General features: G+C 45.8%; 12 protein-coding genes; 7 read left to right on the top strand and 5 right to left on the bottom strand.

The window, feature by feature from the left end:
* Positions 1-60: 60 nt before the first annotated feature.
* GSBLH_T00003694001 (uncharacterized protein) lies at positions 61-1,177 on the bottom strand (the record flags this gene model as incomplete). The annotated part of the gene is made up of 8 exons (XM_013042477.1): positions 61-113; positions 144-365; positions 395-445; positions 476-564; positions 595-715; positions 745-906; positions 938-979; positions 1,009-1,177. 8 exons carry the CDS (start codon positions 1,175-1,177, stop codon positions 61-63), a joined length of 909 nt encoding a protein of 302 aa, XP_012897931.1.
* A 1,547-nt stretch (positions 1,178-2,724) lies between these two features.
* GSBLH_T00003692001 (uncharacterized protein) lies at positions 2,725-3,073 on the top strand (the record flags this gene model as incomplete). XM_013042476.1 has 1 exon in its annotated part: positions 2,725-3,073. One exon carries the CDS (start codon positions 2,725-2,727, stop codon positions 3,052-3,054), a length of 330 nt encoding a protein of 109 aa, XP_012897930.1. The 3' UTR covers positions 3,055-3,073.
* A 970-nt stretch (positions 3,074-4,043) lies between these two features.
* GSBLH_T00006694001 (uncharacterized protein) lies at positions 4,044-4,541 on the top strand (the record flags this gene model as incomplete). The annotated part of the gene is made up of 1 exon (XM_013042475.1): positions 4,044-4,541. The coding sequence occupies one exon, from the start codon at positions 4,044-4,046 to the stop codon at positions 4,539-4,541; it is 498 nt and encodes a 165-aa protein (XP_012897929.1).
* Positions 4,542-5,031: 490 nt separating this feature from the next.
* GSBLH_T00003691001 (Propionyl-CoA carboxylase subunit ?) lies at positions 5,032-7,289 on the top strand. XM_013042474.1 has 4 exons: positions 5,032-5,074; positions 5,108-5,141; positions 5,174-6,756; positions 6,832-7,289. Exons 1-4 carry the CDS (start codon positions 5,042-5,044, stop codon positions 7,183-7,185), a joined length of 2,004 nt encoding a protein of 667 aa, XP_012897928.1. The 5' UTR covers positions 5,032-5,041; the 3' UTR covers positions 7,186-7,289.
* Positions 7,290-8,948: 1,659 nt separating this feature from the next.
* On the bottom strand, positions 8,949-9,757 carry GSBLH_T00003690001 (uncharacterized protein; the record flags this gene model as incomplete). XM_013042473.1 has 5 exons in its annotated part: positions 9,482-9,757; positions 9,369-9,451; positions 9,240-9,338; positions 9,166-9,210; positions 8,949-9,135 (listed from the first exon to the last, which is right to left on the bottom strand). Exons 1-5 carry the CDS (start codon positions 9,569-9,571, stop codon positions 8,949-8,951), a joined length of 504 nt encoding a protein of 167 aa, XP_012897927.1. The 5' UTR covers positions 9,572-9,757.
* Positions 9,758-10,355: 598 nt separating this feature from the next.
* On the top strand, positions 10,356-13,247 carry GSBLH_T00003689001 (uncharacterized protein; the record flags this gene model as incomplete). The annotated part of the gene is made up of 10 exons (XM_013042472.1): positions 10,356-11,821; positions 11,850-11,914; positions 11,945-12,059; positions 12,090-12,183; positions 12,213-12,273; positions 12,305-12,513; positions 12,544-12,627; positions 12,662-12,724; positions 12,745-12,817; positions 12,847-13,247. 10 exons carry the CDS (start codon positions 10,356-10,358, stop codon positions 13,245-13,247), a joined length of 2,631 nt encoding a protein of 876 aa, XP_012897926.1.
* Positions 13,248-13,593: 346 nt separating this feature from the next.
* On the bottom strand, positions 13,594-15,817 carry GSBLH_T00003688001 (uncharacterized protein; the record flags this gene model as incomplete). XM_013042471.1 has 1 exon in its annotated part: positions 13,594-15,817. One exon carries the CDS (start codon positions 15,815-15,817, stop codon positions 13,601-13,603), a length of 2,217 nt encoding a protein of 738 aa, XP_012897925.1. The 3' UTR covers positions 13,594-13,600.
* Positions 15,818-16,655: 838 nt separating this feature from the next.
* On the top strand, positions 16,656-17,123 carry GSBLH_T00003687001 (uncharacterized protein; the record flags this gene model as incomplete). XM_013042470.1 has 3 exons in its annotated part: positions 16,656-16,780; positions 16,812-16,932; positions 16,964-17,123. Exons 1-3 carry the CDS (start codon positions 16,774-16,776, stop codon positions 17,121-17,123), a joined length of 288 nt encoding a protein of 95 aa, XP_012897924.1. The 5' UTR covers positions 16,656-16,773.
* Positions 17,124-18,377: 1,254 nt separating this feature from the next.
* Positions 18,378-19,349, top strand: GSBLH_T00003686001 (uncharacterized protein; the record flags this gene model as incomplete). XM_013042469.1 has 1 exon in its annotated part: positions 18,378-19,349. One exon carries the CDS (start codon positions 18,378-18,380, stop codon positions 19,326-19,328), a length of 951 nt encoding a protein of 316 aa, XP_012897923.1. The 3' UTR covers positions 19,329-19,349.
* A 70-nt stretch (positions 19,350-19,419) lies between these two features.
* GSBLH_T00003685001 (uncharacterized protein) lies at positions 19,420-20,723 on the bottom strand (the record flags this gene model as incomplete). XM_013042468.1 has 2 exons in its annotated part: positions 20,605-20,723; positions 19,420-20,561 (listed from the first exon to the last, which is right to left on the bottom strand). Exons 1-2 carry the CDS (start codon positions 20,645-20,647, stop codon positions 19,420-19,422), a joined length of 1,185 nt encoding a protein of 394 aa, XP_012897922.1. The 5' UTR covers positions 20,648-20,723.
* A 1,439-nt stretch (positions 20,724-22,162) lies between these two features.
* GSBLH_T00003684001 (uncharacterized protein) lies at positions 22,163-22,628 on the bottom strand. XM_013042467.1 has 2 exons: positions 22,416-22,628; positions 22,163-22,380 (listed from the first exon to the last, which is right to left on the bottom strand). Exons 1-2 carry the CDS (start codon positions 22,458-22,460, stop codon positions 22,204-22,206), a joined length of 222 nt encoding a protein of 73 aa, XP_012897921.1. The 5' UTR covers positions 22,461-22,628; the 3' UTR covers positions 22,163-22,203.
* Positions 22,629-24,877: 2,249 nt separating this feature from the next.
* Positions 24,878-25,649, top strand: GSBLH_T00006693001 (uncharacterized protein; the record flags this gene model as incomplete). The annotated part of the gene is made up of 7 exons (XM_013042466.1): positions 24,878-24,962; positions 24,992-25,068; positions 25,100-25,146; positions 25,198-25,306; positions 25,343-25,438; positions 25,468-25,500; positions 25,578-25,649. 7 exons carry the CDS (start codon positions 24,878-24,880, stop codon positions 25,647-25,649), a joined length of 519 nt encoding a protein of 172 aa, XP_012897920.1.
* Positions 25,650-25,776: the final 127 nt, after the last annotated feature.

The raw sequence follows: 25,776 nt of genomic DNA, 5'->3' as shown, positions 1-25,776 counted from the left end.
AGAACGCAAATGGAAAGGATGAATCGTTTTAGTTGATCGAGTGTTTGATACGAAAACAATTCAAAGCAATGGCTGATAAACATTCGAATTGGGTGTCGCATAGGAAGGGAAAACTATCCTTTAGTTCTCTGTCAATCGCTTACTACTGCCGGGCTGTATAGTTCCCGCTGGTCCGTTCATTGCGTTTGGTGCAATCGATGGATTGGTGACAACAGATGGATTGGTAACAACCGAATTCACTTCCGCGTTGTTCTCTGCGCGTTTCTTCGACTTGCAAATGCAGCAAATCACAGCACAAATCCCGATAATGATAACAAGCACCATAGCGATGATACTAACAAGCCAGACTTCTTGAGATAAGCAATCTACACTGAAGACCTTCAACAACCCTCACTTCTGTTGTTTATGTATGGGTACACGATGGAGTTGAGCGTAGCACTGTCTTCTAAACATTCAATCCATGATGTTCGTTTACTCGTTGTAGACAGAGAAATATTCAAGTGGGATTGGAAGCTGTATGCTTCAAAAGGATTTGCTCCATTTTTGTCTTTGCAGGAAAGGCCACTACGAATCAAAAAGGTTTGGAGTGCTAACCTTGCGTTCACTGCAACGTTCACTTCAGGCTGGGTAACACAAGAGAAGTAAGAGGCGAATGCAGAAGAAACTACTACCATGGGTGTTGATGGTTGGCAAGTGAGATTTGCATGAAAGGAATCTAAGTGAAATCGAAATGAGAGGAGATACTGATATCATGAAATACTGAAATCGTTTTTTCAATATTTAAATCATAATATACAAAATAGGTTGATTCCGGACTAGTGTTGTTCATGTAATAGACATCACTAATCTTGAGAACGTCAGGAGTGTTTCCTTTATATCCCTGAATATCAAGAATATGAGTGACATCTAAGATCTGAAGGAAAATCGTTAAACAAACTTGTTCCTGACAAATAGGTTAAAAGGTTATACGATCCACAGACTATTTAAAATATGAAATATAAAACAAACCTTGCGTATATTTGTGCCGATAGAAGAAATGTTGAGGCGGATGATAATAATAACTGTGAAAAGGACTTCTCCAAGTGCGTCTGCCACTTCCACCATGTCTGCCACCTCCTCCATGACTGCCACCTCCACTATGGCCTCCACCTCCCTTTTTTACTATACTATACAACATAGAGATGCAATACATGGAGCAAAGTCACAGCAACACACACAAATAAGAGTTAGAAGAAAAATGGCCTTTAAAACCATGCTCAATTAGAACAATGCTCCAAAACGAGATAAGAGATTCGTTATTGTTTGCTTTTTCATCATTCTTAAAGAGAATAGCTCGCTTATTTTTATAGGAGTCTATTTATATCGTTCTGATAATGGGGAAAATAACAGTTGAAGAGGAATAGGGGCAGAATTACAAGGGTAGTTTGTTCTTGCAATTTGGATAATCTGAGATTCATTTTCTATTTTAAGTCTTGAATAAAAAGGTGAATATTAAAGCCTTAGAGGGAATTTGAAAAGGAGACACAAAAATGGTATTCAAAGAGCCAAATCACATGGCTTATTATTATTATTGCTTGAAATGGATAGTAGAAAAAGAATTTATTATTAATAAGGTTTTCCCTATATGCTAGGCAAACTAGGAATAGACGACAAACATAGACTTTAACTATATATCTTCATGCAAGACTATACTCGAAGGGATTATTGTTTAGATGGAGATTTCTTTCAATCACAAAATTGAGACTGTAAAAGAAGGCAACACTAGCAATGGTTGAAATGGAGCTAAGAATCTATTCCCATCAAACAACTGCCTGTGTCATAGAAAATAAGGAGAGCGAAAATGCTGCAATATCATAAATTTGTATTGTATTCTTAGTGAAAATATGCCAATAATCTATGTGTGTTGTTTTCATTTCCTGAGAGTGAATTGTATGTTGTCAATAAGAAAAGACTCGTTAATCCATGTTTGTTTCATTCAAATAAATCCAAAAATCGACTTCTTTTCAACACCATTTTCATAGTTTCTCTTTCCATGGGTTCTGGAATCAAGAGATACGATTTATATCGGAAGGCAATTGATGGCCTGCAAGTAAAAACATCTGTCGGGGGTTTAAGTGATTTGCGTGATTCCTGCATAATCTGTAGTATCCATTATATCTCTTATCATAACTGTGGTACTAATATCGATGCAGACGTACTCCTTCCTCGTTCCTAAAACAGTTACTACACTGAACGTAGAATCTCAGTTGGAGAATGCAATTCCTACCAAGCTCGATATGTCTTTCCTGCAACTATCTTGTGATTGTTAGTTTGTTATGTTTTCATTGATTTGTCAGCTTTCGATCTCCATTTTGAAGCTACAAAGTCTAAGCAGCCTACAGATATCGAAGTACGTTTATCTCCCGATTTGTCACAAAGACTACGAAAACACCAATTTCTCGCGATTCCAGCGCCGCTGGATGCAGAGTCGTCTCCACTTTCAATCTCTATCCAGTAATAGTTTCTCAGGGCCCTCAATTTGTAGGGAGAGGGTAATTTCCATGTTGGATTGACAAGTCGTTTCTTCCCTCAAAGTGTATGCATTTCCACACTATCACAAGCTAGCATTCTCACTTTTTCGATCATGAAGACCTTTCTGCTTTCAATTGCTCGCACATTATCTCGACTCTTTCCTTCGGCGATACAAACTACAACGAAAACACTCTCGACAACTACCAAAAGAACATGAACGCAGATTTCAACCACATCACATACTTCCTGAAATTGATCCCTGTGGAGCAAATCTCGCTTTTCGGAGGTACATCGCGTAGCTATGAATACAGCGTCACGGAGTACACGCAGCTGCTCGATAAGCCATCTTACTTCAGTCGTACATCGCCTGGCGTGTATTTTAAGTACCAAATCACACCGATTCGCTTGACAAAACGGGAAAGTCGAATTGGGTTCTTGCAGTATTATACGACGCTGTGCTCGATTGTTGGAGGCGTGATAACGATTTCTGGAATTATTCAGTCCCTTCTGACGCATACTGTGTTTCCGACAAAGTTGGATTAGTTTTGGTTTGTTTTTATATCTTGTGTTTGTTGTAAAGAGATGGATCGTGATGTTTGAATTCGAGAAGGGATTTGACGTAGATTATACGCAAGTTTCGGGTTCTGGGACTCTCTCTTCGGAAAGATGCACTAAAGTCAATTCGATCAAGATTAGAATCGTTAAAATTGATTTTGGAGCATGATTGCTTAGAAGTGGCGATGTGGAAAGAGAATTGAATTATTTGAGTAGTGAAATTGCAAAGATATGTAAAAATGGTATTGTGTGCAGCAAATACGGTAATTTGATAGGAAGTGTGGTAACTGCAGAAACGATCGACAGCATACTAAACAAGTCGGAAAGCACTCCAAAGAAGACGCAAATTGTCACTGTTTATGGAGCTTTCGATACTCCCTTACTTCATTTCGACTCCGGATATCATTTTTCCACCAAGTGCAACGATTCAAATTATCTCTACGACCCCTCATTACGAGTCCAGTCCTATCGCGAAGAGTATAGGTTTTGTGTTACCCATTACGCCTAGATATTCTTTGATGAAGTATCTGATTCTCCATAACAAGTCCCGCTCCATCGAGCTGAGCAGCTTCGACAGCATTCGAGGCGACTCTTCCCTGACGCAGGACTTCGTTCGCCTGTTTGGAGTGTTATCTCGCAATCCTCTCAATCCAACACACTACGTTTTGAACGAGCTGAACACCAGCATTCCGCTGGACCTCTCCCAGACAGTAGCGAGCCCTTCTGCGTTTCTCTGTAGAGTTTCGGCGATGGTTTTTTTGGGGAGGGAATGTTTGTGATGGCGGAGGGAATCATGAACGGCTCTGTGTTTTGCGTGGAAGTAGATGCAAACGCGAAGTGAAATCTAGTCGATGGAACAACCGCCGATAGAACCGCGCGCAGTGAGCGTGACGCGACTCCACGAGCGTGAAAATGACAATGACAATGACAATGACAATGACAATGACAATGAAATGGAGCATCGAATGGAAATTGAAATGGGGAATGGAGTGGAAAAAGAGAATAGAAATAACCGCGGGAATGAATCATCCATCGAAAAACGAATCGAATCTCCATCCCTTCTCATCCTCTCCGATGTGTTTCTGGATCGATCGGATGTCTTCGATCGGCTCAAAGAACTCTTCACCAAACACGCGGACGATTCGTTGCCGCCTTCCTTTCTATTCTGCGGGGATTTCGTGTCCTCCAACTTCTCCGTGGATTCCGCGGGAATTCGCAGACTCCTCCGTCTGTTTACATCCCTAGCAGAACTAATCGCATCGTTTCCTCGCCTCGTGGAACACGCACACTTCATTTTTGTTCCAGGCACGCGCGATGTAGGGGCGAATGGGCTGTTTCCAAGAGAACCAGTACAACGCACTTTGCAGATTCAATGCTGTAGATTCCTCAGTTCTTTTCACACCCAATTCAAGAAGTATTCCACGAACATCCAGAAAATATTCATTTCACAAGCAATCCAAGCCGAATTCGTCTAGGAAGGAAAGAATTGTGTGTGTTGCGAGACGACTTAAGTCATATAACAAGAGAATCCATCAATAACCTCACTTCTCAAGACCACCACTTAGTTCAACAACTCGCAAAAACCGTTCTTTCTCAACGTCACCTTATTCCTTCAGGACCGATTCTCCACTCACTTTCTCCTTTTCTACGTCTCTTTCCACTCCCTCACCTTGTTTCTCTTATTTGCTTCGATTTCACCCTAGTTACTTCTTTCAACATCCTCCGAGCAATCCATTATTGAAGAGAGTGGTTGTAAAGTCGTGTTTCCCGGGACTTTCAGCGAAGGCTATTTTGTAACATATTATCCAAACACAAATCAAGTAGAGCTGTGCGATAACTAATAATTGGTGTTTGTTGGAATGGCGAATAGTGTAAATTGAGAATGGTGGAAAGCGATGAAACGCCCAAATGATTCCCTATTTCTCCAGTTGGTGAATAAACTCAGAGATTCATTTCGTTCAAGGTAGAGAACAAAATGTTCGGACGTTCCTTCTCTGGAATTCGTGGTGTAGGGGTTTGGTGACGTTTTGTGAGAGTCTAGGTTTCTAAACTTGCCAGAAGTTTTGCGACTGAAGGTAGGGAATTTTGAGGTGGAGTGAGTGCGTAGGCGAGCTTCCGTTCAAGAAGATCCTGGTAGCTAACCGTGGAGAGATTGCTTGCCGTGTGTTCAAGACCGCTAAGCGCATGGGTATCAAGACGGTGGCTGTGTACTCGGACGCTGATCGCAACGCCAAGCACGTGAAGATGGCCGATGAGGCTGTTTACATTGGTCCTTCTCCGTCTGCTCAGAGTTACTTGGTGGCCGATAAGATCGTTGAGGCTTGCCGTAAGACTGGAGCTGACGCTGTGCACCCTGGTTATGGTTTCCTTTCTGAGAACTGGCGTTTCGCGGAGACTCTGGAGAAGGAGGGAATTATCTGGTGCGGTCCTGGCAAATATGCGATTGAGGCGATGGGAGATAAGATCGGTTCGAAGATCCTGGCCGTGAAGGCGAAGGTGAACACGATTCCTGGTTTCAACGGCGAAATCAACTCGGACGAGGAGGTTCTGCGCATTGCGAACGACATTGGTTACCCTGTGATGATCAAGGCGTCGGCTGGAGGCGGTGGCAAGGGAATGCGTATCGCTTGGAACGACAAGGAGGCGCTGTCTGGATTCCACCTGTCGAAGCAGGAGGCGAAGTCTGCGTTCGGCGATGACCGCATGTTCATCGAGAAGTACATCGAGGAGCCGCGCCACATCGAGATCCAGGTGCTGGGCGACAAGTTCGGTAACTACTGCGCGTTCCCCGAGCGCGAGTGCTCGATCCAGCGTCGCAACCAGAAGGTGATCGAGGAGTCTCCGTCGGTGCTGCTGGACGAGGAGACGCGCACGGCGATGGGCAAGCAGGCGTGCATGATGGCGAAGGCGGTGAACTACTGCTCCGCGGGAACGGTGGAGTTCCTGTGCGACAAGCACAAGAACTTCTACTTCCTGGAGATGAACACGCGTCTGCAGGTGGAGCACCCGATCACGGAGATGGTGACGCGCGAGGATATCGTGGAGCAGATGTTCTGGATCGCCGCGGGCCGCAAGCTGCCGGACCGTCTGATCAACTGGCCGCTGAAGCGGTACGCGCACGCGATCGAGGCGCGCGTGTACGCGGAGGACCCGCGCCGGAACTTCCTGCCGTCGCTGGGTCTGCTGACGAAGTACATCGAGCCGCGCGGCGAGTTCGTGCGATGCGATTCGGGCATCCTGGACGGATCGCAGATCTCGATGTACTACGACCCGATGATCTGCAAGCTGGTGACGTGGGGCGACGACCGCGCGACGGCGATCAAGCGCATGGACGAGGCGCTGAACACGTACATCATCCGCGGCCTGAACCACAACTCTGCGTTCCTGCAGGACGTGATCCGGTCGAAGCGCTTCGGCTCGGGGAAGATCACGACGAACTTCATCAAGGAGGAGTACCCCGACGGCTGGACGGGCTCGCACCTGACGGAGACGGAGGCGGAGCAGCTGATCGCGGCGACGATCGCGGTGCACCAGGAGCGTCTGGCGAAGGAGGCGACGAACGACCAGCAGATGGAGTCGTACGAGCCGGTGTGTGAGAAGGACCTGGTGGCGACGGTGGGCGAGAAGGAGTACAAGGTGCACATGGAGTTCGAGGGCGAGGCGATGACGCTGGAGATCGACGGAAAGAAGGTGAAGGTGGAGGACGCGGGTCTGGAGAGCGACCGTCCGATCGTGAGCGCGAAGGTGGACGGCGTGGACGTGAAGGTGCAGTACTTCGAGCCCACCACCGAGGGATACAGCATGCAGTACTGCGGAGGAAACTTCGACGTGGTGCTCCGCAGCGCGCGCGCCCAGGAGCTGAGCAAGTTCATGATCCCCAAGGTGCAGCCCGACACCAGCAAGTTCCTCGCCTCCCCCATGGCCGGATCCCTCGTCAAGGTCCACGTCAAGGAGGGCGATCGCGTCGAGGCCGGACAGCCTCTCGCCGTCGTCGAGGCCATGAAGATGCAGAACGAGCTCTACGCGCAGAAGGCCTGCGTCGTCAAGAAGGTCTACTTCAAGCCCGGACAGAACCTCGCGCTCGACGATGTCATCATGGACTTTGATGTGTCCGCTTAAGCAAGCGAACGAGCGAGCGAGCGAAGGAACAGGGAAGGAATAATGAAAAAGGAAGGAAGGTGTAGTCGTAGTAATAATCATCGTATAACAACAATATGAATACTGAAGTGTTTGTTGGAAAGAAAAAACACAGGAAATGAAAGAATGATTGGTGTTGGTAGTGTGACTTGTACAAAGATAAAGTCGATTTTGGAGTTGGAAATGCAGGTGTACGTATTATAATAAAAGTTATATCTATGTATTGGCTTTTTCATTAATAATATGATGGAAAAAAGCCTCTAATGCTGATTATAATACAATGGGTAGTCGTTTTTCTCTTTGATAGAACAACTTGATATAATAAAATTGAGTAGTATTTGTTATACTTCTAATTATTGACTGCAAAAGTTCAAGAAGAAATAGATACACTGACTCGCAAGAAATCGAATAAATCAATGTTAGCAATGAAACCTTTTACTGTTATTTGCTTATTCCAACATCCATGCATATTTTGGATGATGGAACTATCAACACGATAAATGTCATCAGCAGAAATAATCAAATCAAATGTCTTTTTCATCATAATGAATAATAGTATGGAAAACTGAATCATGTTAAACAAGATCTTGTTATACTAGTTCACTTTTTTATTTTGCATTTTTAATGTAATGCTTTAAGTCAAATAACTGTTGCGCTAAATATAAATGTATTCATCATTGCTATTAGAACTCTCGCGTTACTGTTTGCTTTCTGTTTTTACGCATAGTGCCTTTATTATGTATATTTCACATTGTACTTTGTACAAACCCCACTTTTTTGCTATTTGAAGTACAAGATATTATATCAAACAGTAATTATGTGCTTGGGGAACACCCTGCATAAACAAGTATAGTAAAATATATACATATTTCATAGTATTCTCAACATGTGTGACATAAATCGAAGTTGTGTGAGGATCTATCGAAGAAACATTCAGAATACGTTCTAATTATCATTACTAAGTGAAATAGTAATGTAGTTTGTGTCTTCAATACCTGTGTAAAATGATCTAAGTCATCTTTGAAATACTACTTATAATTCAAAGTCATTTAATTAGAACGTCTCATTAGCCTATTATCCATATTCCTTTTCATTTCAATGAATATATTCTATACTCAATATCTCTCTTCTCCATTATTCCTAAAGAAAACATCAAATTCCTTTCAATTCATTGTTTTTTCGCAGGATATTTCTTATCTTCACTAGTAATATTATATGTATATATCATATGATTAGAACCAATTCAGACCGAGCTTAGCTCAGTTGGTAGAGCGTTAGACTGTAGTGGCTGCTTCGCAGCAATCTAAGGGTCGCTGGTTCGATTCCGGCAGCTCGGACTATTTTGCTTTATTCACATCCCTCTGATTAGTTATTTTTACTGTTATGAGAATGACACTGTTACAATCTCACCTTGTATTTCAACAAACATGTACTAGAAAATAAATTACGCAATATCAGATATCATTAACAAATAGTTACTGTTGCTACAACTGAGGACCATGTTTTCATTCAGTGTATCCACAAAGCATAGACTGTTGGGCACATAACGAAGCTTCACATGCAATTGCTGATCAAAGCGCCGGCCAGTCGCTGTTTTGCTGCAGACAGACATTCGGCTGTCGTTTCCAACGGTAAACAGGAGAATCGACCCCTCGATATTCTTCCCACATGTGATTTTCTTTACACAGTCTTGATGTGGTTTGCATATAATGTAGTTTTCCAGCTCTGTGTCCTTCCCTTTGGGGTTAATGCAACGGAGAGATCCATCTTGGCAGCCAACGTACAGCATGGAATCTGCATCGGACGCTTCGATCACGCCTACCATCATAATTCATGCAGATGTCCTTCACGACAGGCGTCTCGATGTCGCTGGCTTCGATGTCAGGTAGAACGGGGAGTGTCGATTGGTGAAGCAGCTCGCCGGTCATCGAGCTATTTTATGAGATGAGAATTAGCACGTACTAGTTATAGACGGTGGTCAGATCTCCCGTAGCGAACAGGGAAACGCTATTTTTGAAGGAGAATGACACGCGTACTTTTTGCCTTGGCGGTAAAAGGACAAAGTGCTCACAGTGCGATCGAGATTCATGATTCGCTTTGTCTCTCGTGTATAAACATTGTATATGTCGATGTTCCTAATTGTTAATTCGGACACGCAAACGCACCCAGCACTGTTGCACGACCCTAAGATGTATCCTTCTGGATCTATGCACATGTCGTTAATAACTGTGGACACACTGTCTGACTCCTATGATGTACATCAGAATAGATATAATACGGATTCCATAACACTGACGACTCCTGAAGTATTGCGCACGTCAAACTCTAAAATCTTGTTCCCGCATGCCACAAATAATTGTCTTGTCATACGCGGATTGTGACACAACGCAGTGATTCTCTTTTCAAAGAATCCATCAAGAACAGCAATGGAGCTCTTATTCTTCAAGTCCCAAAGCCTCACCGTATGGTCATCACTTCCTGATGCTGCGACGGTATTCCAATATGTTAGACAGTTGATTCCATCTGTATGTCCGCAGAGATTATCGAATTTCATCTTCGTTGGTAATAGCAAGATAAAATATATATACGGTACTTCTCTTAGACTTTCAAATAGGTTTTTCTTTCCTTTTTAGAAAATAGCGCCATTTTCTGGAAATAGGGAGAATGTTGTCAAACTTGCATTATTTCTATTTTTGTTCTAAATATCTTAGTTTGTTTTATGCAACTTGTACCTACAATAATGGGGTGGGGTGTGTTTCTAATATGACAATTTGTTCGAATTCTATTTTTCTTTACTCCTCTTCTTTGTATCTTCTAGATTAATTGACTATTTTTCCAATTTACTTTAGCTCCTAACAACTAACATCACATAGGATAATTTGTCAATAAATGCAAGTATTCCTAATTCAGCAATCGCAAGAAACATGTAAGCAGAGTTAAACTGACACATCACACTTCTATGTTTTCTTTTGCCTTTGTGTATCTCAAGATATATCCATTCTGTAGCATTCACACTCACTTAAACTGTTCAAAAGAAGGAAATCATTTCTTTTTTTCTATATTTCCCCATTTCCCCAGTTTCCCCAGTCAGCAAATGATTGTTTCTCTGATCTTATTGAAAATCATATTTTTTCTTTGCCCTTATCTTGAAAATGTCCGCTCTCATTCGTTCTGCGCCTAAAGCTGCTGCTGCCTCTCGTATCTTCCTCCGTGGAGCTGCTACTCGTACTGAGTCCGATTTGCTCGGAGAGCTCCAGGTCCCTGCTGACCACTACTACGGAGTCCAGACCATGCGTGGTTACCTGAGCTACGATATTACGGGAAAGAGACTTTATGACTTCCCCAACTACATCAAGGCTTACGGTATGGTGAAGAAGGCTGCCATCACCGCCAACAACCGCCTCGGTCTCGTTCCTGATGACAAGGCCAACGCCGTCAAGCAGGCTTGCGATGAAGTCATTTCTGGAAAGTGGAACTCTGAGTTCATCGTGGATATGATTCAGGGAGGTGCTGGTACTTCTACCAACATGAACACCAACGAGGTGATCACCAACCGCGCTCTGGAGATCATGGGTCATCCTCGTGGAGACTACGAGTTCATCAGCCCCAACGATATCGTGAACAAGTGCCAGTCCACGAACGATACCTATCCTAGCTCTGCTAAGCTGGGTATGTATCTGGACCACTTCGCCATGGTGGAGCAGATGCAGCTCCTGGTCGATTCCTTCGCCAAGAAGGCTGAGGAGTTCAAGGACGTGATGAAGATGGGTCGTACCCAGCTTCAGGATGGAGTGCCCATGACTCTGGGACAGGAGTTCCATGCCTACTCCACCACCCTTCAGGAGGATGTGGATCTGGTCAAGGAGGCCGCCAAGGTGTTCCTGACTGTGAACCTCGGAGGTACTGCCATTGGTACCGGAACTGCTGCTCACCCCGACTACTCTGCTGCCGCTGTGAAGGCTCTGCGTGAGATCACCGGTTTCGATATTCAGATTGCTCCCGATCTGATCAACGCTTCCTCCAACACCTCCGGTATGCTCTACTTCTCTGGAGTGCTCCGCCGCTGCGCCGTGAAGCTGTCCCAGATCTGCAACGATCTGCGTCTGCTGGCTTCTGGACCTCGCTGCGGTCTCCATGAGATCAACCTGCCTCCTCGCGCTCCTGGTAGCTCGATCATGCCCGGCAAGGTGAACCCTGTGATTCCCGAAGTGGTGAACCAGACCTGCTTCCAGATCATCGGAGGTGATCTGACCTGCGGACTCGCCTCGGAGGCTGGTCAGCTGGAGCTGAACGTGATGGAGCCCGTGCTCATCTACAACCTGTTCAACAACATCAACATGTTCACTCGCGCCACCAAGACTCTGCGCACTCTCTGCGTCGATGGCATTACTGCTGATAAGGCTCAGTGCGAGAAGCTGCTGAACAACTCCATCGGTATTGTCACCGGTCTGCTGCCCTACATTGGCTACAAGAAGTGCTCGACTGCCGCCAAGATCGCCAACCAGACTGGAAAGTCTGTGAAGGACGTGCTGGTGGAGCAGGGCTTCTGCACCAAGCAGGAGGTCGAGGAGCTGCTGGTCCCTGAGAAGATGACCAAGCCCAACTACATTACCAAGAAGCACTAAATGACAAATTTAACGTAATAGTAATAGTAATGTCGATGTGATTTGCCTGTTTGTTTGTTTGATTTCACACTTTCCTCTTTCCATGAGTGAGTCCGAGGAGTAGTTTTGAGGGTTAGGCCTTTCCAAGAACCAGCTGAAGAAAGAGATATTTGAGATCCTGCAAAACAGCGATCTGACCGTCTTGACGAGAAAATCCGTCCAGAATCAGTTGGAGCAAAAGCACGGAATAAGGTATGACTTTCGGACGGATCTGACGCAAAGCCTTGCAGATCGAAAAGGAGAAATCAAAGTAGCGATCAACGATTTTCTCCTGCTAAGTAACGTTATTTCTAATAGTCAAAAGGCAAAAGAACAAGTATTGAAGTGCATGGTGTTGATTAGTAGACCCCGCCAGACAATCACACATCGAATACTGATGAGCTACATCGAGGTGGCTCAGACGACAGTTTTTCATTAGTTTTCTTGTTTACTCGAAGGATCGAAGACAGAGGAGAGCTATTCTCTTGGCGAGGAGGAAAAGCGGGAAGTAGACCTGCTTTTTGCCCAGACTGCTTCCGCCAGTCAGACCGAAAACGCAGCGACGGTTCCGCCAGAGACGGATGATAGCCAAACAGAAAGGCAGGGCTATGTGCCGGATGCGGACCTTGCTGTGATCGTCGGCAAAGAGGAACAATTCCGCTACCAAGTATGCTATTTTGGCGAGATCTCAAAGCAGATGAATAAGCGACTGTGGAAATACATTTACACGCACGACCTGCTCTCAGAGAATACGGTGAAGTGTGACGAGACCCTCCAGAAAGTACAGCTTGGTTGGTTGGTTGTGTTCACGCTAGCTCACCCACAAAACGGAACTCAAAAAGAATGAAGTCTATATATCCTTCTTTTCTTTTCTGCTTGCTTGCTTCCTTCACTTCAGAGCATCATCAAGGAGCACTCGGCGCCCGGAGATCCGCTTCCGTCCAAGCAGAAAAGCAGGCAAACGGCGGCAGGTCCGATCGAAGCTGGAATTCGATGGTAGGCACCGTGGTGACCACGCGGAAATCGTACAAAGTGTCTCCGGAGTTGCAGGCGGTGATTGGTTGTACGCACTGCACGCGAAGCGACTGCCTGAAGAAGATTTGGCAGTACATTCGGGAGCATCAGCTGCAAAATGCGGAGAGGAAATGCATCGTGAATGACGCCGCGATGAAGGCTGTGTTTGGGACGGACGAAATGAAATCGGTGGATATTATGGTAGTGTGCGGGAGAAGGTGGCGAGTAGAAATCCCTTCCGCGCCATATGGAGGAAGACGGCGTGGTGGAGGTAGAAGTGGAGAAGAAAGAGAAGGCCCAGGCAGAGTCCAAATCGAAGTCCAATTCAAAAGCAAAATCCAAAGCAAAGTCAAAGCCAAAGTCAAATGGGAGTGGAAGTGGGAATGAAGAGAAGAGAAGGGATTGGGAAGAGTGCTGATGGGTAGAAAAGACCGGGTATCAGAAGGAATTCCCTGTCGATGAAGCGCTTTCTTCGTTCTGCGGGAGCGATATGTGCAGTCGGACGCAAGTTTCTGCGCAGGCAGGGGTTGAGTTCTAGTACACGCGCCTGGTGTGGAGTTATATCCACGAGAAGAATCTCCAGAACCCGGCGAATCGGCGCGAGATCCTCTGCGACGCGAAGCTGAAAACGATTTTGTTCAAGGACCGCGTGGACATGATGGAGATCGCGAAGTGCTTCAAAGACCATATGAAGAACGAAAGCTCTTCGCGTCCTTGTTCGAACAAACACGACACAATCTTTATTTCAACCTATCCAAACACTGCTGCAGCTCCTCCACACTGCCAGTATACATATTCTCGTTCAGCCAATCTCGCTCGCGAGCCACCAACGCGATCATCCGATAGTTATCGCTGTTCTCCAAGTCCTGAAGCCTCAACTCGATTTCGCTGATCAAATCCTCCCTCATTTCCTTTATAATCTCCTCCTTCTCTCGCTTGTCCTCATCTATAATATTGTCGATCATCTTGTCTGTCAACAGAACCGAGTCCAGCATCTCGATTGTCACCGGCATTTCGGAGCCCACAACCGACGCAGACACAGAAAAAACTCCATTGATATCGATCGAAAACGTGATGGAGATCAGGCTGCGCACGTTGGGGTACACCGGAATGTCCTTCGCCTTGATGATCCCGATCTTCACATCGTTCGCCACCAGCTCGTGGTTGCCCTGGTACATGCAGCAGTGCACGCAGTCCGGATGGTCCTCGTTCGTCTGGTACGTCTTCGACATCGAGGTCGGCAGCGGCGTGTTCCGCGGAATAATCACGCTCATGTACTTGCCCTGCACGCGGATTCCAAGGTCCAGAGGCGTCGTTGGATGGATATGCACCTTCCCGAAGTCGTGTGTCGGTGCAGCAACTGGTGCGGGAATTGGTGCGGGAATTGGTGCGGGAATCGGTGCGGGAATTGGTGCGGGAATGGGCGCAGGAACGGGTGCGAGAGAGGGCGAGGAGAGAGAGGGCGTAGAAGGACGCTTGGGGAGGGAGAGAGGGACGGGCTGGAGACTGATGGGCTTGACCTCGAGCGTGGACGATCCGGAGAGACGCTGCGACGAGGAGAGCGAGATCCGCTGGGGCGAGCTGAGCGACGGGACCGCGGAGGGCGACACGGACTGCGGCGTGGAGAGCGAGGAGGCGGAGGCGGAGGGGAGCAGCTCCTCCGGACGCGCGTTACGGTTGAGATTCTCGCGATAGGCGGAGGGGCGGACGAGGGAGGGCGTTTCGATGGTGGAAACGGGGGTGGAGGAGGCGATGTCGGGCTGGGTCTTGGGAGAGACCACGGCGGGCGTCGGGGAGACGAGGTCGGGCTCGTCGATGAGGGAGAGCGCCTGGACGAGCGCGCCGCGACAGACGACTTCGCGTGAGTCGAAGCCGGAGAGGATGCGGAGCGTGGGGAAGCGCTCGTTGAGCTCCTTGCGGATGAGCGGGATGCAGGAGGAGCCGCCGACCAGAGCGATGCCCGAGACGGACGAAATGTCCACGTCGTAGGTCTTCATGCAGTTCTCGACGATGTCGACGGAGCGCTTGATCTGCCCCACGATCACGCTCTCGAACTCGGAGCGACTGATCGTCAGCGTGTAGCACATCGACCCTCCGTAGCGCGACAGGTCGATGTCCATCTGGGCTTGCTCCAGAGAGGTGAGCTCCTGCTTGATCGTCTCGCAGACGCTGCGAAGCTCCACTTCGAGACGCGGGTTCTCGTTGCTGTCCACGCCCTCGTCTTGGATGATCTTCTGGCGAGACAGCGCCATCAAGGCATTGGTGAAATCCGCTCCGCCCAGGCAGGGATCTCCGTCGGTAGCCTTTACACGGTAGTCATTTACTGTCACTTCCAGAATGGTGAAATCGAAAGTACCTCCTCCAAGATCATAAACTAATACACGGCTATTGTCGATGTTCGTCTGAATCGAAATAGCAACAGCTGCAGCGACAGGCTCGTCCATGATACGTAGCACCTCGAGATTGGCAAAACGAGCAGCTACCCGAATACACTTTCGCTGTGTGTCATTAAAGTTAGCAGGAACGGTAATCACAGCCTTGGAGTACTTCTCTCCAGTCACATTCTCCGCCAGCCCAACCAGATATTTCAAAACTTTCGAGATCACATACTCAGGGTAGTAACGTCGACGTTTATCGTTCACATAAAACTCCACTTGCACGCGATGTTCCATTCCTTCAACAACAGAAAAAGGCCAAATCTTCTGCATCCGAGAAACAATCGCATCATCGTATCGGCAACCAACAATACGCTTGATTTCGTAAATGGTGTTTTTGGGGTATTTCTTTTTGAAATGCTCGGCGGCCGCTCCCACCTTCTCCTTCTCACGGAAACAAACAACTGACGGAATATAGGTACTTCCGTTTTCATCATGAACAACCTTTATCTCTCCTTTAAACAGAATGGCCACAGAGGAAAAGGATGTTCCAAAATCAATTCCCAGGACACTATTCGACATTAATTTATGATTACCGTATTTGGCGTGCTTTTATATTCCGCGGGAATATACCTCCTACTGTCGATTCAGTATAATCCCAGTACATTATCCTATCTTCATAGAGATCTGTCGAATTTATTAGGGATTTATTTAGCGGGATTTATTATCTTTCTCTACTTTTAACTACGATGTGCTTTACAGTTGATTTGCGTTTGAATAGGATCGTAAATTGCTGTACAGTATTTTGGGTATTTTGGTATTTACATGTTGATGTTTGAATAGGTTGGTAAATTGGTATTGGATATGGTTGGAAGAACAATTTGACATTATTTATAAAAGCTATGAAGATGGTTTTATGAATACTATTATTGAAACAGTGAGAAATAGGCACTTGACAGATTGTCAGTTCGATTTGCTTTTTTCTAGTGATCAGATCACATATTTAATGAAAGATATAAGGATATTTTAAAATTAGAGTTAGGTTAGGTCATTTGACTCGAACATCAGATTTAACGCGTGAATTATATTGAAACTATTTTTAAAATTTGATTCTACCACAATCTAGATGAAGGGTATTTCACAATGTGAAAATGCTTATTTTACACACACAGAATACATCAAGCAGTCTACTCAGCAACGAATTATTAATAAAACTGTGTATAAATCATTAGAGTGTTCTACACAAAATTCCTAACACTTGGTTTATAACACTTCTTCCAATTTCAGATGGAAGAGGTCGTATCTCCTTCCTTCTGCATATTATTATTTGATTCAATTAGTAGATAATACATTTTAACAATAACAAAATCGCGGTTATAGTAACATCTATTATTTTATCAAATGTCCAATAATGTATTGACTATTGTTCTTTTGTGCTAACCATGTAGCAAGAACCTAAAAGACATACCATTCTGTTATGTCAAAGAAGAGGAGTGGATACTAGGTCTTACTACGATTTTCCATCGATAACGCAATGTATGCGATGTAAAGATCCTCTCTCTGAATATCAATATAGTCATAATTGAGACGTTTCAGAATGAACTGAAGCGACTGAATCCTACCATGAAACAAATAAAGTATGGAGTAAATGACATTTTTAATTACATCGATACGTTCAGCGAGTTTAACATGCTTTGGTTGACTTTTTGACTTTTTTCTTAACCATAGCTTTGATCGATCTTGGGGTGGGTATGCTCCTTATGGAAAGCAAGATATTAAGAATAAGCTTCTGCAGTATTTGAATTCCATTAACTATTCTTCATGTGTTTGTAACAAACAGTTGGCTTTTGTGTTTATTTTATATCACCATATCACCAATTTCATCTAAACTAAACTAAACTAAACTAAACTAAGCTTACAAACAAGATTCTTGATGATGTTAGAGTACACTGTCCACATAGATCCTTCCAGAATCCGAAAACTGATTGATATCTGCAAACCACGGTTGCTTGCAGCCAGGACACTTTCCTTTCGCATAGTCACTACTAACACGAGATGACAGGAGTAATTTATATGCGCAAGAACGATGCAGAACCGCTCCACAACTGTGTGGACAATTGATTCCCTAGAATGTAAGAAGAAGAAATCAAATATAAAAACGCCAACAACAGGATCCATACAAACCGAGCACTCAGGTACTTTCAGTGTATCCACTAGCCAACTGCTCAACTCGACTAGTAACCGAGGACCTGCTACTACGGTTACAACAGACGGAAGAACCTTAACATAAGACAAGCGATGGAATGGCCAACGTATTTCAGCAACCACTTCTCTTCGAGCAATTCCTCAAGTATCGAATCTGTTTCCTAAACCTTTATGAATTACACTAGAGATGATACAACATCGCCGGACAAATTGCTTTTCACAGAACTCACAACCGAATCATAAGAGATGTTTTCTTGCCTAAGAATGAAACCAGCGAGAATATCGAGACGATTGTATTGCCTGAATCGCCAATTGCAATACTTGAAGATGAGTTTTGCTCAAAGCACATTGACTGGAAGCTAAATCGGCAACCTCTCTGTCAGAATGCCAATAATCAATACTTTGTTGTTGAAACAATAGTACGTAACTCCATCATCACAGGTAACTTCAGAAATGGAAAAGGAAAAATCTCTCAACTTCTTATTTATTGCTTCGACCACGACTTGGAGGTCGTACACAACTAATTTCAATTTGAAAGAGTTCACAAACCGTCAAATTGCTTGTTTAGCGTAGGCATAATTTCTTCTTGAAGTTGCTGCTTTGATAGCACATGCTGTGACTACGAAACACTCTTTCAAAGGAAACTACGATGATAATTTGTAGAAGAGACCTATGAAATCCCCCATATATACTTATCTCAGTCTCAGGCATCCTTTTTCCTAAAGATCAACCGAAAAGAGAAATCGCCCCTTTTTCTGGAAATCAAAATGGATTCCAGAATTTGACATTCCAGAAATAGGATGGATTCCTTATTCAATTATTGGTTCATCCAATGAACAAATACACGTCGTCTCATATTATTCGCTCCCAAAATAGTGTTTCATGATCTCAGTGGTCGGTTCCTTCCGTCCATATTTTCAAAATATCTTTGTGAGCTATGAAATCTATTTTCTTTGTTCTGTTCGCTGTGGCCCTGAGCCTGAACCTTCACTCGGATGCTTACTATGAGAAGCTTTTCCAAACTTTCGAAGCTAAGTATGGAAAGAACTACCTCAGCTCTGAGAGAGAGTACCGCAAGAAGGTGCTTGCCTACAACATGGACTGGATCGAGAAGTTCAACAGTGACGAGCACTCTTTCACTCTGGGAATGACTCCCTTCGCTGATATGACCAACACGGAGTTCGCTACCTCGAAGCTCTGCGGATGCATGAAGAAGCCCTTGAACCACAAGCAGGCTCGTGTGCTTAACAACATGGCTGTGGAGTCCATCGACTGGAGAGAAAAGGGAGCCGTGACCCCTGTGAAGAACCAGGGTTCTTGCGGATCTTGCTGGGCTTTCTCTGCTACCGGAGCTCTGGAGGGAGGAAACTTCGTTGCCACCGGAAAGCTGGTGTCTCTGTCTGAGCAGCAGCTTGTGGATTGCGATACTGAGGATGCTGGATGCGGAGGTGGTTTCATGGATACCGCTTTCGAGTACGTCATGAAGAAGGGTCTGTGCACTGAGGAGGACTATCCTTACCACGCTAAGGACGAGGATTGCAAGGATGACCAGTGCACCTCTGTCATTTCTATCACTGGATATGAGGATGTTCCTGCCAACGATGGTGTTGCTCTTAAGCAGGCTCTGACCAAGGCCCCCGTGTCTGTGGCTATTCAGGCCGATTCCTTCGTCTTCCAGATGTACACTGGAGGTGTTCTGGACTCGGATATGTGCGGAACCTCTCTGAACCACGGAGTGCTCGCCGTCGGTTATGCGAAGGAGTACATTATTGTGAAGAACTCTTGGGGTGCTTCTTGGGGTGATAAGGGATACGTGAAGATCGCTCATAGAGATCAGGGAGAGGGTATCTGCGGTATTAACATGGCCGCTTCCTACCCCACTTTCTAAATGACTAGCGGTTTGGTAGCATTGTTGTTTGTTCGAAAAGAGTGTGAATGGTGGGGTCGTATTTAGGAGGAAGCAAATCGAGAAGCCAAGACTATGAGGATTTGAGTCCAGTCACATTTATAACCGACCTAGTGATTTTGTTTTTCCACCGATTCCAACAAACATCCCAGATTAAATCGTTAATGTTCATAGGCATTTCATCGATCTGCGTGCTGTAGTACTGCTCGATATCTCTCAGAACGCTGATATCCTCATTCGTGACAAAGTTGATTCCGACGCCCTTCCTTCCGAATCGTCCGGATCGTCCAATCCGATGAATATACAGCTCTCGACTATTCGGCAGATCGTAATTAATCACCAGCGACACCTGCTGCACATCCAGTCCTCGTCCCCACACGTCGGTAGCGATCAGCACTCGGCTATTTCCGGCTCGGAACTCCTCCATAATGCGATCGCGTTCCTTCTGCGGCATGTCTCCGTGCATCGAGCTCACCGTGAAGTTCGCCTCGCGCAGCTTCGCCGCCAGCCACTCCACTTTGCGCCGCGTGTTGCAGAAGATGACGGCCTGCGTGATGGTCAGGTTGTTGTACAGGTCGCACAGCGTGTCGAACTTCCACTCCTCGCGCTCCACCGCCACGAAGAACTGCTTGATGCCCTCCAGCGTCAGCTCATCGCGCTTCACAAGGATTTTCACAGGCTCGTTCATGAACTTGCTCGTCATGTCCAGCACCTCCTTCGGCATCGTCGCAGAAACAAGCACCACTTGCGTTGCTGGAGGCAGATAGCGGTAGATATCGTACAGCTGCTCCTTGAAGCCCTGATTCAGCATCTCATCGCCTTCGTCGATCACCAGGATCTTGATATTGCGCGTTCGCAGGTGACGACGGTTGATCATATCGTAGACACGGCCCGGAGTGCCGGACACCACCTGGACACCGTAATCGAGACGACGGATGTCATCGCTCAGACTCTTGCCTCCAACGCATGCGTGGCACTGCACTTTCATGCAATCTCCGATCGAAAGCAGCACTTTCTGTGATTGCTCAGCCAACTCGCGCGTGGGCGATAAAATGAGGGCCTGCGTCTCCATGAGAGAGGGGTCGATGTTCTGAAGCACTCCGATGCAGAACACACCGGTCTTTCCCGTTCCTGACTGGGATTGAGCGATAACGTCTCTGCCTTTGATAATGGGGAGAATCGCACGCTGCTGAATGGCCGAGGGCTTTTCGAAACCTACAAACACGTAAGAAACAAGCTTTCACCAACCACCCCTTACCGTATGCATAAATGCCTCGCAACAAATCCGGGTTCAATCCCATCGCATCGAAAGTCGGTACAACCTCAACATCTTTTGAAATCGTGTAAACTGTATCTGCTGTATCTCCAACAAGACCTAGAGCTCACCCAATATTCAACTGCAATGTACCGGGCATATGAACTATTTGAATAAGAAAAGTGACAAAATCAAGACTTTTTCAACAAACAATTCATTCTTCCTTTTCTTTACCCTTGTCGGTTTTGTCATTCTTAAGCACAACTACCATCCAAATGCAGCAACAGGCAACCGCCAACACGGCCGTTTGCACGAGAGGTGCATACTCAAAAGAGCAGAGATGCGAAAAGAAGAGACTGGTTGGATATCCAGCCAATGCAGCAGCGACCTGTCCACACAAACTCACGATGCTGAGGACTCGATTCAGATTGAAGGATGTGCACACATCCATGAGAACCAGCTCCAGAGAGGCGTACGGCACCGACAAGAAGAATCCCGTTAAGAGAGAACTCGCGTAATAAACCATCGGCTGTTTGGTCATGGGGAGTGCGACAAACAGCGTGGCGATGGTGAGATAAACCGCCATAACGATCGCTAGATTGTGGAAGCGAAGTGATCCGAAGACGAGGAGAGAAACGACGCTCGCAGCCTCGAAGAGGCTGTTGCTGAGTGTGTACATGGATTGGATGCGATCGCTAGGGACATCAAAGAGGGTTCGGGTGTAAATGGAAATCCACTCGGCGATCATTCGACGTGTGAAATAGGTCTATTTCTCAGCGAAAAGAGCGGAGAAGACAAAGAAATAGGTGAGGATGCAGAAGAGAATGCATAAAAACTCGCGAGTGCGCGAGAGAGAGCTTGCCTGCGGCTCCTTCGCTTCCTTTTCCTCCTTCTGATAGCGAGTTGCGGGGAAGAACACATAGAAGAAGACGGTGCAGCCAAGCCCAAATTGAACGACCAGCTGGAAAAACCTGGAACGATTTGGAACAAAGTAGGCAAGATTCGTAGCCACGATCGAACCCACGCACGAGCTGATTGCTATCAACGACCAGATGAAATTGCGATCTGAATATCACAAAAGAATGTTAAAAATTCCACAGGTTGGAGCGATGTACTGCCGAACGACCATTGATGAGCACGGAAACGGAAGTCCCAGACAGATAAACAATATACCGAAGCAAACACAATAGAATAACTGTGGGTCCACTTGCAGATTGTCAGGGGATACGATACTCATCACGCCACAGACAACACATGATAAAACGGAGAAGAAGCACATATATTTATCAATGGGAACATGATCCAGGACTTGATAGGCAAGAAAGCGGCAAACTCCAAATTCGACTGAGGACAGAGATGACAGAAATCCGTAGCCATTTTGGGTGAGTTTGTTTTCAGAAATTAGAGATGGCGCCGTAGCCACGAGCAAACGACGACATGTATTTAAAAATATATAGATGAGGACGAGAGAGCACAGAAAAAGAGTCTGGCGAGACAGTTCGACCATGAAAATACAAAACCTAAGGATCAAACAATTCGTATTTGACAGCAACAAACAAGCCGATTGCCATTATAATAAACATCAGTTCCTATTGAAGGAAATTACTTGGAGAAAGGGTGTTCGCTCACAAACTTGATAGCATCTCCGACAGTGTGAATCTTTTCGGCGACGTCATCTGCAATTTCAAGAGCAAACTCATCTTCAATCGCCATGATCAACTCCACCACATTAAGCGAATCTAGCTTTAAATCATTCTGGAAATGAGCAGTTGGAGTGACCTAGAATGATGAACATGACTATTCAAAGTGCCTACACGAGTTGCGTCAACCGCATCGAATTTCTTCACAACATCTAACATCCGCGATGTAACCTCTTCAACGGGAAGGAATGTCTATAAATGAAGAGTAAAATCCAAGTCTTTCCTGAGATGCAAAGTATCTCATGGAAATGGCTGTTCTAACCATCGGAGCAGTTCTAGCAAGCGCTCTAAACATGACCTATTGACAAAAGTATAGAGTGAAAAAAACCTTGGCTCTGTACACCTATTCCCGCAATTCTGTGTTACGGCCAAAATGGAAGTATAACCGTTATACTGTCTTCCTGGCCTTTAGAACAAGGAGTCCATTGCGCTATGAAGCGACCTTTCCGTAGAAGTCATTGCGCGATTTAGTCGTAGTAATATATATATGTTCAAGATAGTACCCTGGTGAATCATACTTATTTCTACACAATATCCCATAACGTCTAACAGGGATTGAATAGAGAAGCGAAAGAAATGGAAAATCGTCAAATGTAGAATAAATGTTTCCACTATTTTATTTTACGTGAATACCAAATTTGTTTATTCGTGATTTTTCCTGTTAATACGTTTTAGAATATATATATCTACTCGGCGTTTTCTTAAATTTACAAAGTCTGCCGAACGTGCCTTCCATGAGCTGTAGAGAATGTCAAATGTCTTCGTTTCGAAAGTTTTGCATGCTACCAACATAACCCATAATATTTCTCGCGTATAATTCGAAATTTTCCACTTATCTCCCTAGTTTGACATATTCGATGAAATTAGTAAAGTCTGTATTGTGAAACAAGTGTTCATACTTCGTCCAAATAATCAGGTGGGTTATAACCTCAAATTTACATACAGGCACTCATTGAAATGTTATCTTTAGAAGACGCTATTAAAGTGAAGAGATTTTACACAAAGAATAAACTAGTTATTTTTGGGAATATAGTTGAACTTGAATTTTCTCGCTACAACGAGTTGATTCGACAAAACGAGATAACATCTCCCAAGAGTGTCCTTTTAATCTCCATCATTTCTTCTGATAGGTCGTCTATATCCTTACGACAGTTTTATTCGGTATTTTGCTCAAACAGGTTTTCATTAGGCGTGTAGTCAGTTTGGGATCGTTTCACGCATACGCATGTTCGTTCATGATGCTGGCCCTCAGGCCCTCGTTCAATACTCTCACCTCTACAATTACACGGAGGCCAGAAATGATTTGGAGAACACGGCCTTTCTCTTCAACGGCCGTCGCTACGCCTTCGAAGTCCAGTTCAGCAAGCTCCACGAGCTCGTGATTCACAAGGCCAGCAACTACAGTCGTGACTTTGAGCTGCACCCCATGAAGCCAGACCCCGTTCACATCAGCGAGCGGATTCCCTCAAGCTCGGACCGTTTCTCCGGCTATCCCAGCAGGGATCCGCCTCTCCGCAGCGCTACGCCGCGCCCCGCCGCGCCCCTGCCCGCCTGCTCCGCCCAGCCGATCCCTTACAGACACGGCTCTTCGGCGCAGCCCGCCACGCCGAGCGAGGCGTTCTACTCCTTCTCTGCGGGTTCTCAGATCGTGTCCAGCGGGAACAGCAATGGAAATGGAAACGGAAACGGAAATGGAAATGGGAACGGGAACGGGAACGGAAACAGCAGCGGGAATAGCAGTGCGAAGGAGTCGAGAACGGGAGGCGTTGGGCCGAATCCTCGCAGGAGCTCGGGGGTTGGGGCGAGGGAGGCGCCGATCGATGGGTCGTCGTTTCTCCAGCGGCCAGGCAATCGCTCGGAAGGCCGGCTCGTGCACTACGCCACGCGTCCTTCGTCCTTTGACCCCATACCGCAAGCCTACGACCCTTTTCCGCCATCTCATGACCCTATCTCTGACTCGTATACTTCTATGCCCTCCCAATCCTACTCCTCTTTTCCTCCCCCAGCCTCCCAATCCTTCGACCTCCTCCCTCCCTCTCGACCCATCTCCCAGCCCTCCTCCAGCTCGCTGTGCCCTCCTTTCTACCCCGACGTCCCTCGCGCCCAGCCCTCCTTTCAGCCCTCCTCCTCCATCGCCAGCTCCACCTCCGAGCCCCTCGCTCTCGGCAATTTCCATCCCGCCAGCGCCGCGCCGCGCTGGCAGAACGACTTCGCGTGGAGGCTTTCGCTCCCTTCTCGGCCCCTGCAGGGGCTGCGTCGCTGGGTGATCGAAGGCTTCGCGCAGGAAGTTCCGCTGAGCGAGCTGGTCGATTTTTTGTACGGCATTCACATCGTGTTCGCCGAGTTTTCGCGACAAAGGATGGGGTATTCGGTGGTCGTCTTCGGGGTCTCGGAGTGGAGTGATGCGATGATCGCGGATTATTTGAGCCAATGCCCGGTCAATGGAAGGGTGGTGCATCTGCAGGGACCGTCGCAAACTGTGAATTTTTGACCGCTTTATAAAATAGTCTGACTACTTTTAGTCTACACATCGTGTGATGACGTGTTCTTTGTTGTAATCACTTGCTTTTTTAAGGATGGGAAACACGCTCTCGCAAACGCTCTACGCGTTTTTGCAGTACTTTGGACTCTATTCGAAGCATGTTACTATCGCCGTAATCGGTGAGAAAAATGTGGGATGTTTATTATAGGCTTGGATAATGCGGGAAAGACAACAATGCTGTATAGAATTCAGAACAATAAGATCATTCAAATGGCTCCTTCTTTGGTGTGTTTCGGGAATTGCAGTTTATTTGTAGCATGTAAACGAAGAATCGTTTACCTTTAACGGTATTTCGTTTAAGGCGTATGATATCGGGGGACAGGAAGTGAGCTTTCGTGATTTCTTTGATCGTAGTCTTTTCGAATATTATGGAAACGATTTTTGTGTGAAGTTGATGCAGGTATTCTATTTTGATTACACTCATCTCAGTTCTTTTCCTTGTCGACGCGTCAGATTCAAGTCGGTTCGATGAAGTGAAGCAAGTAGTTATTATTATTAGTCAATTTTACAATCAAAGGAGTTGTGCTTTTTATCTGAAATGCCATCTGTGAAAAATCACCCTTTTGGTCTACTTTTGAACAAGTGTGATCGGCCTGTACGTGTTTTTTCATTTTTTCAGTCTAGGATATGATTTCTTCAGAGGACGTTTTATCGGCAGTAGGTGCAGAAAAACTCTCCTCGGCTATCTCGTCATTTTCTGTATGTTTGGAGGCGACGGACAGGCTTATCTTCAGGTTTTTCAGACTTCGTCGCTTCGTCCAGAATCGATCTATACTGTTTTGCGATGGCTGGCATCTGTTGTTTAGTTTTGTGTGTAATTGTTTGACTTTATACAAGTCTGTGTTTGTTAGTAGCATGCAATTTGCTTGATTTCTTTTGTCATGATGATAGTGTGGATATGTTATATGCCATTTTTGAAGTGTGTGGAGCAAT

Source organism: Blastocystis hominis, assembly GCF_000151665.1.
Source record: "Blastocystis hominis, Singapore isolate B (sub-type 7) whole genome shotgun sequence assembly, scaffold_4".
NCBI classification, from domain to species: Eukaryota; class Bigyra; order Opalinata; family Blastocystidae; genus Blastocystis; species Blastocystis hominis.
Note: the sequence above shows the minus strand (reverse complement) of the source record. Positions and strands in the feature narration are given on the sequence as shown.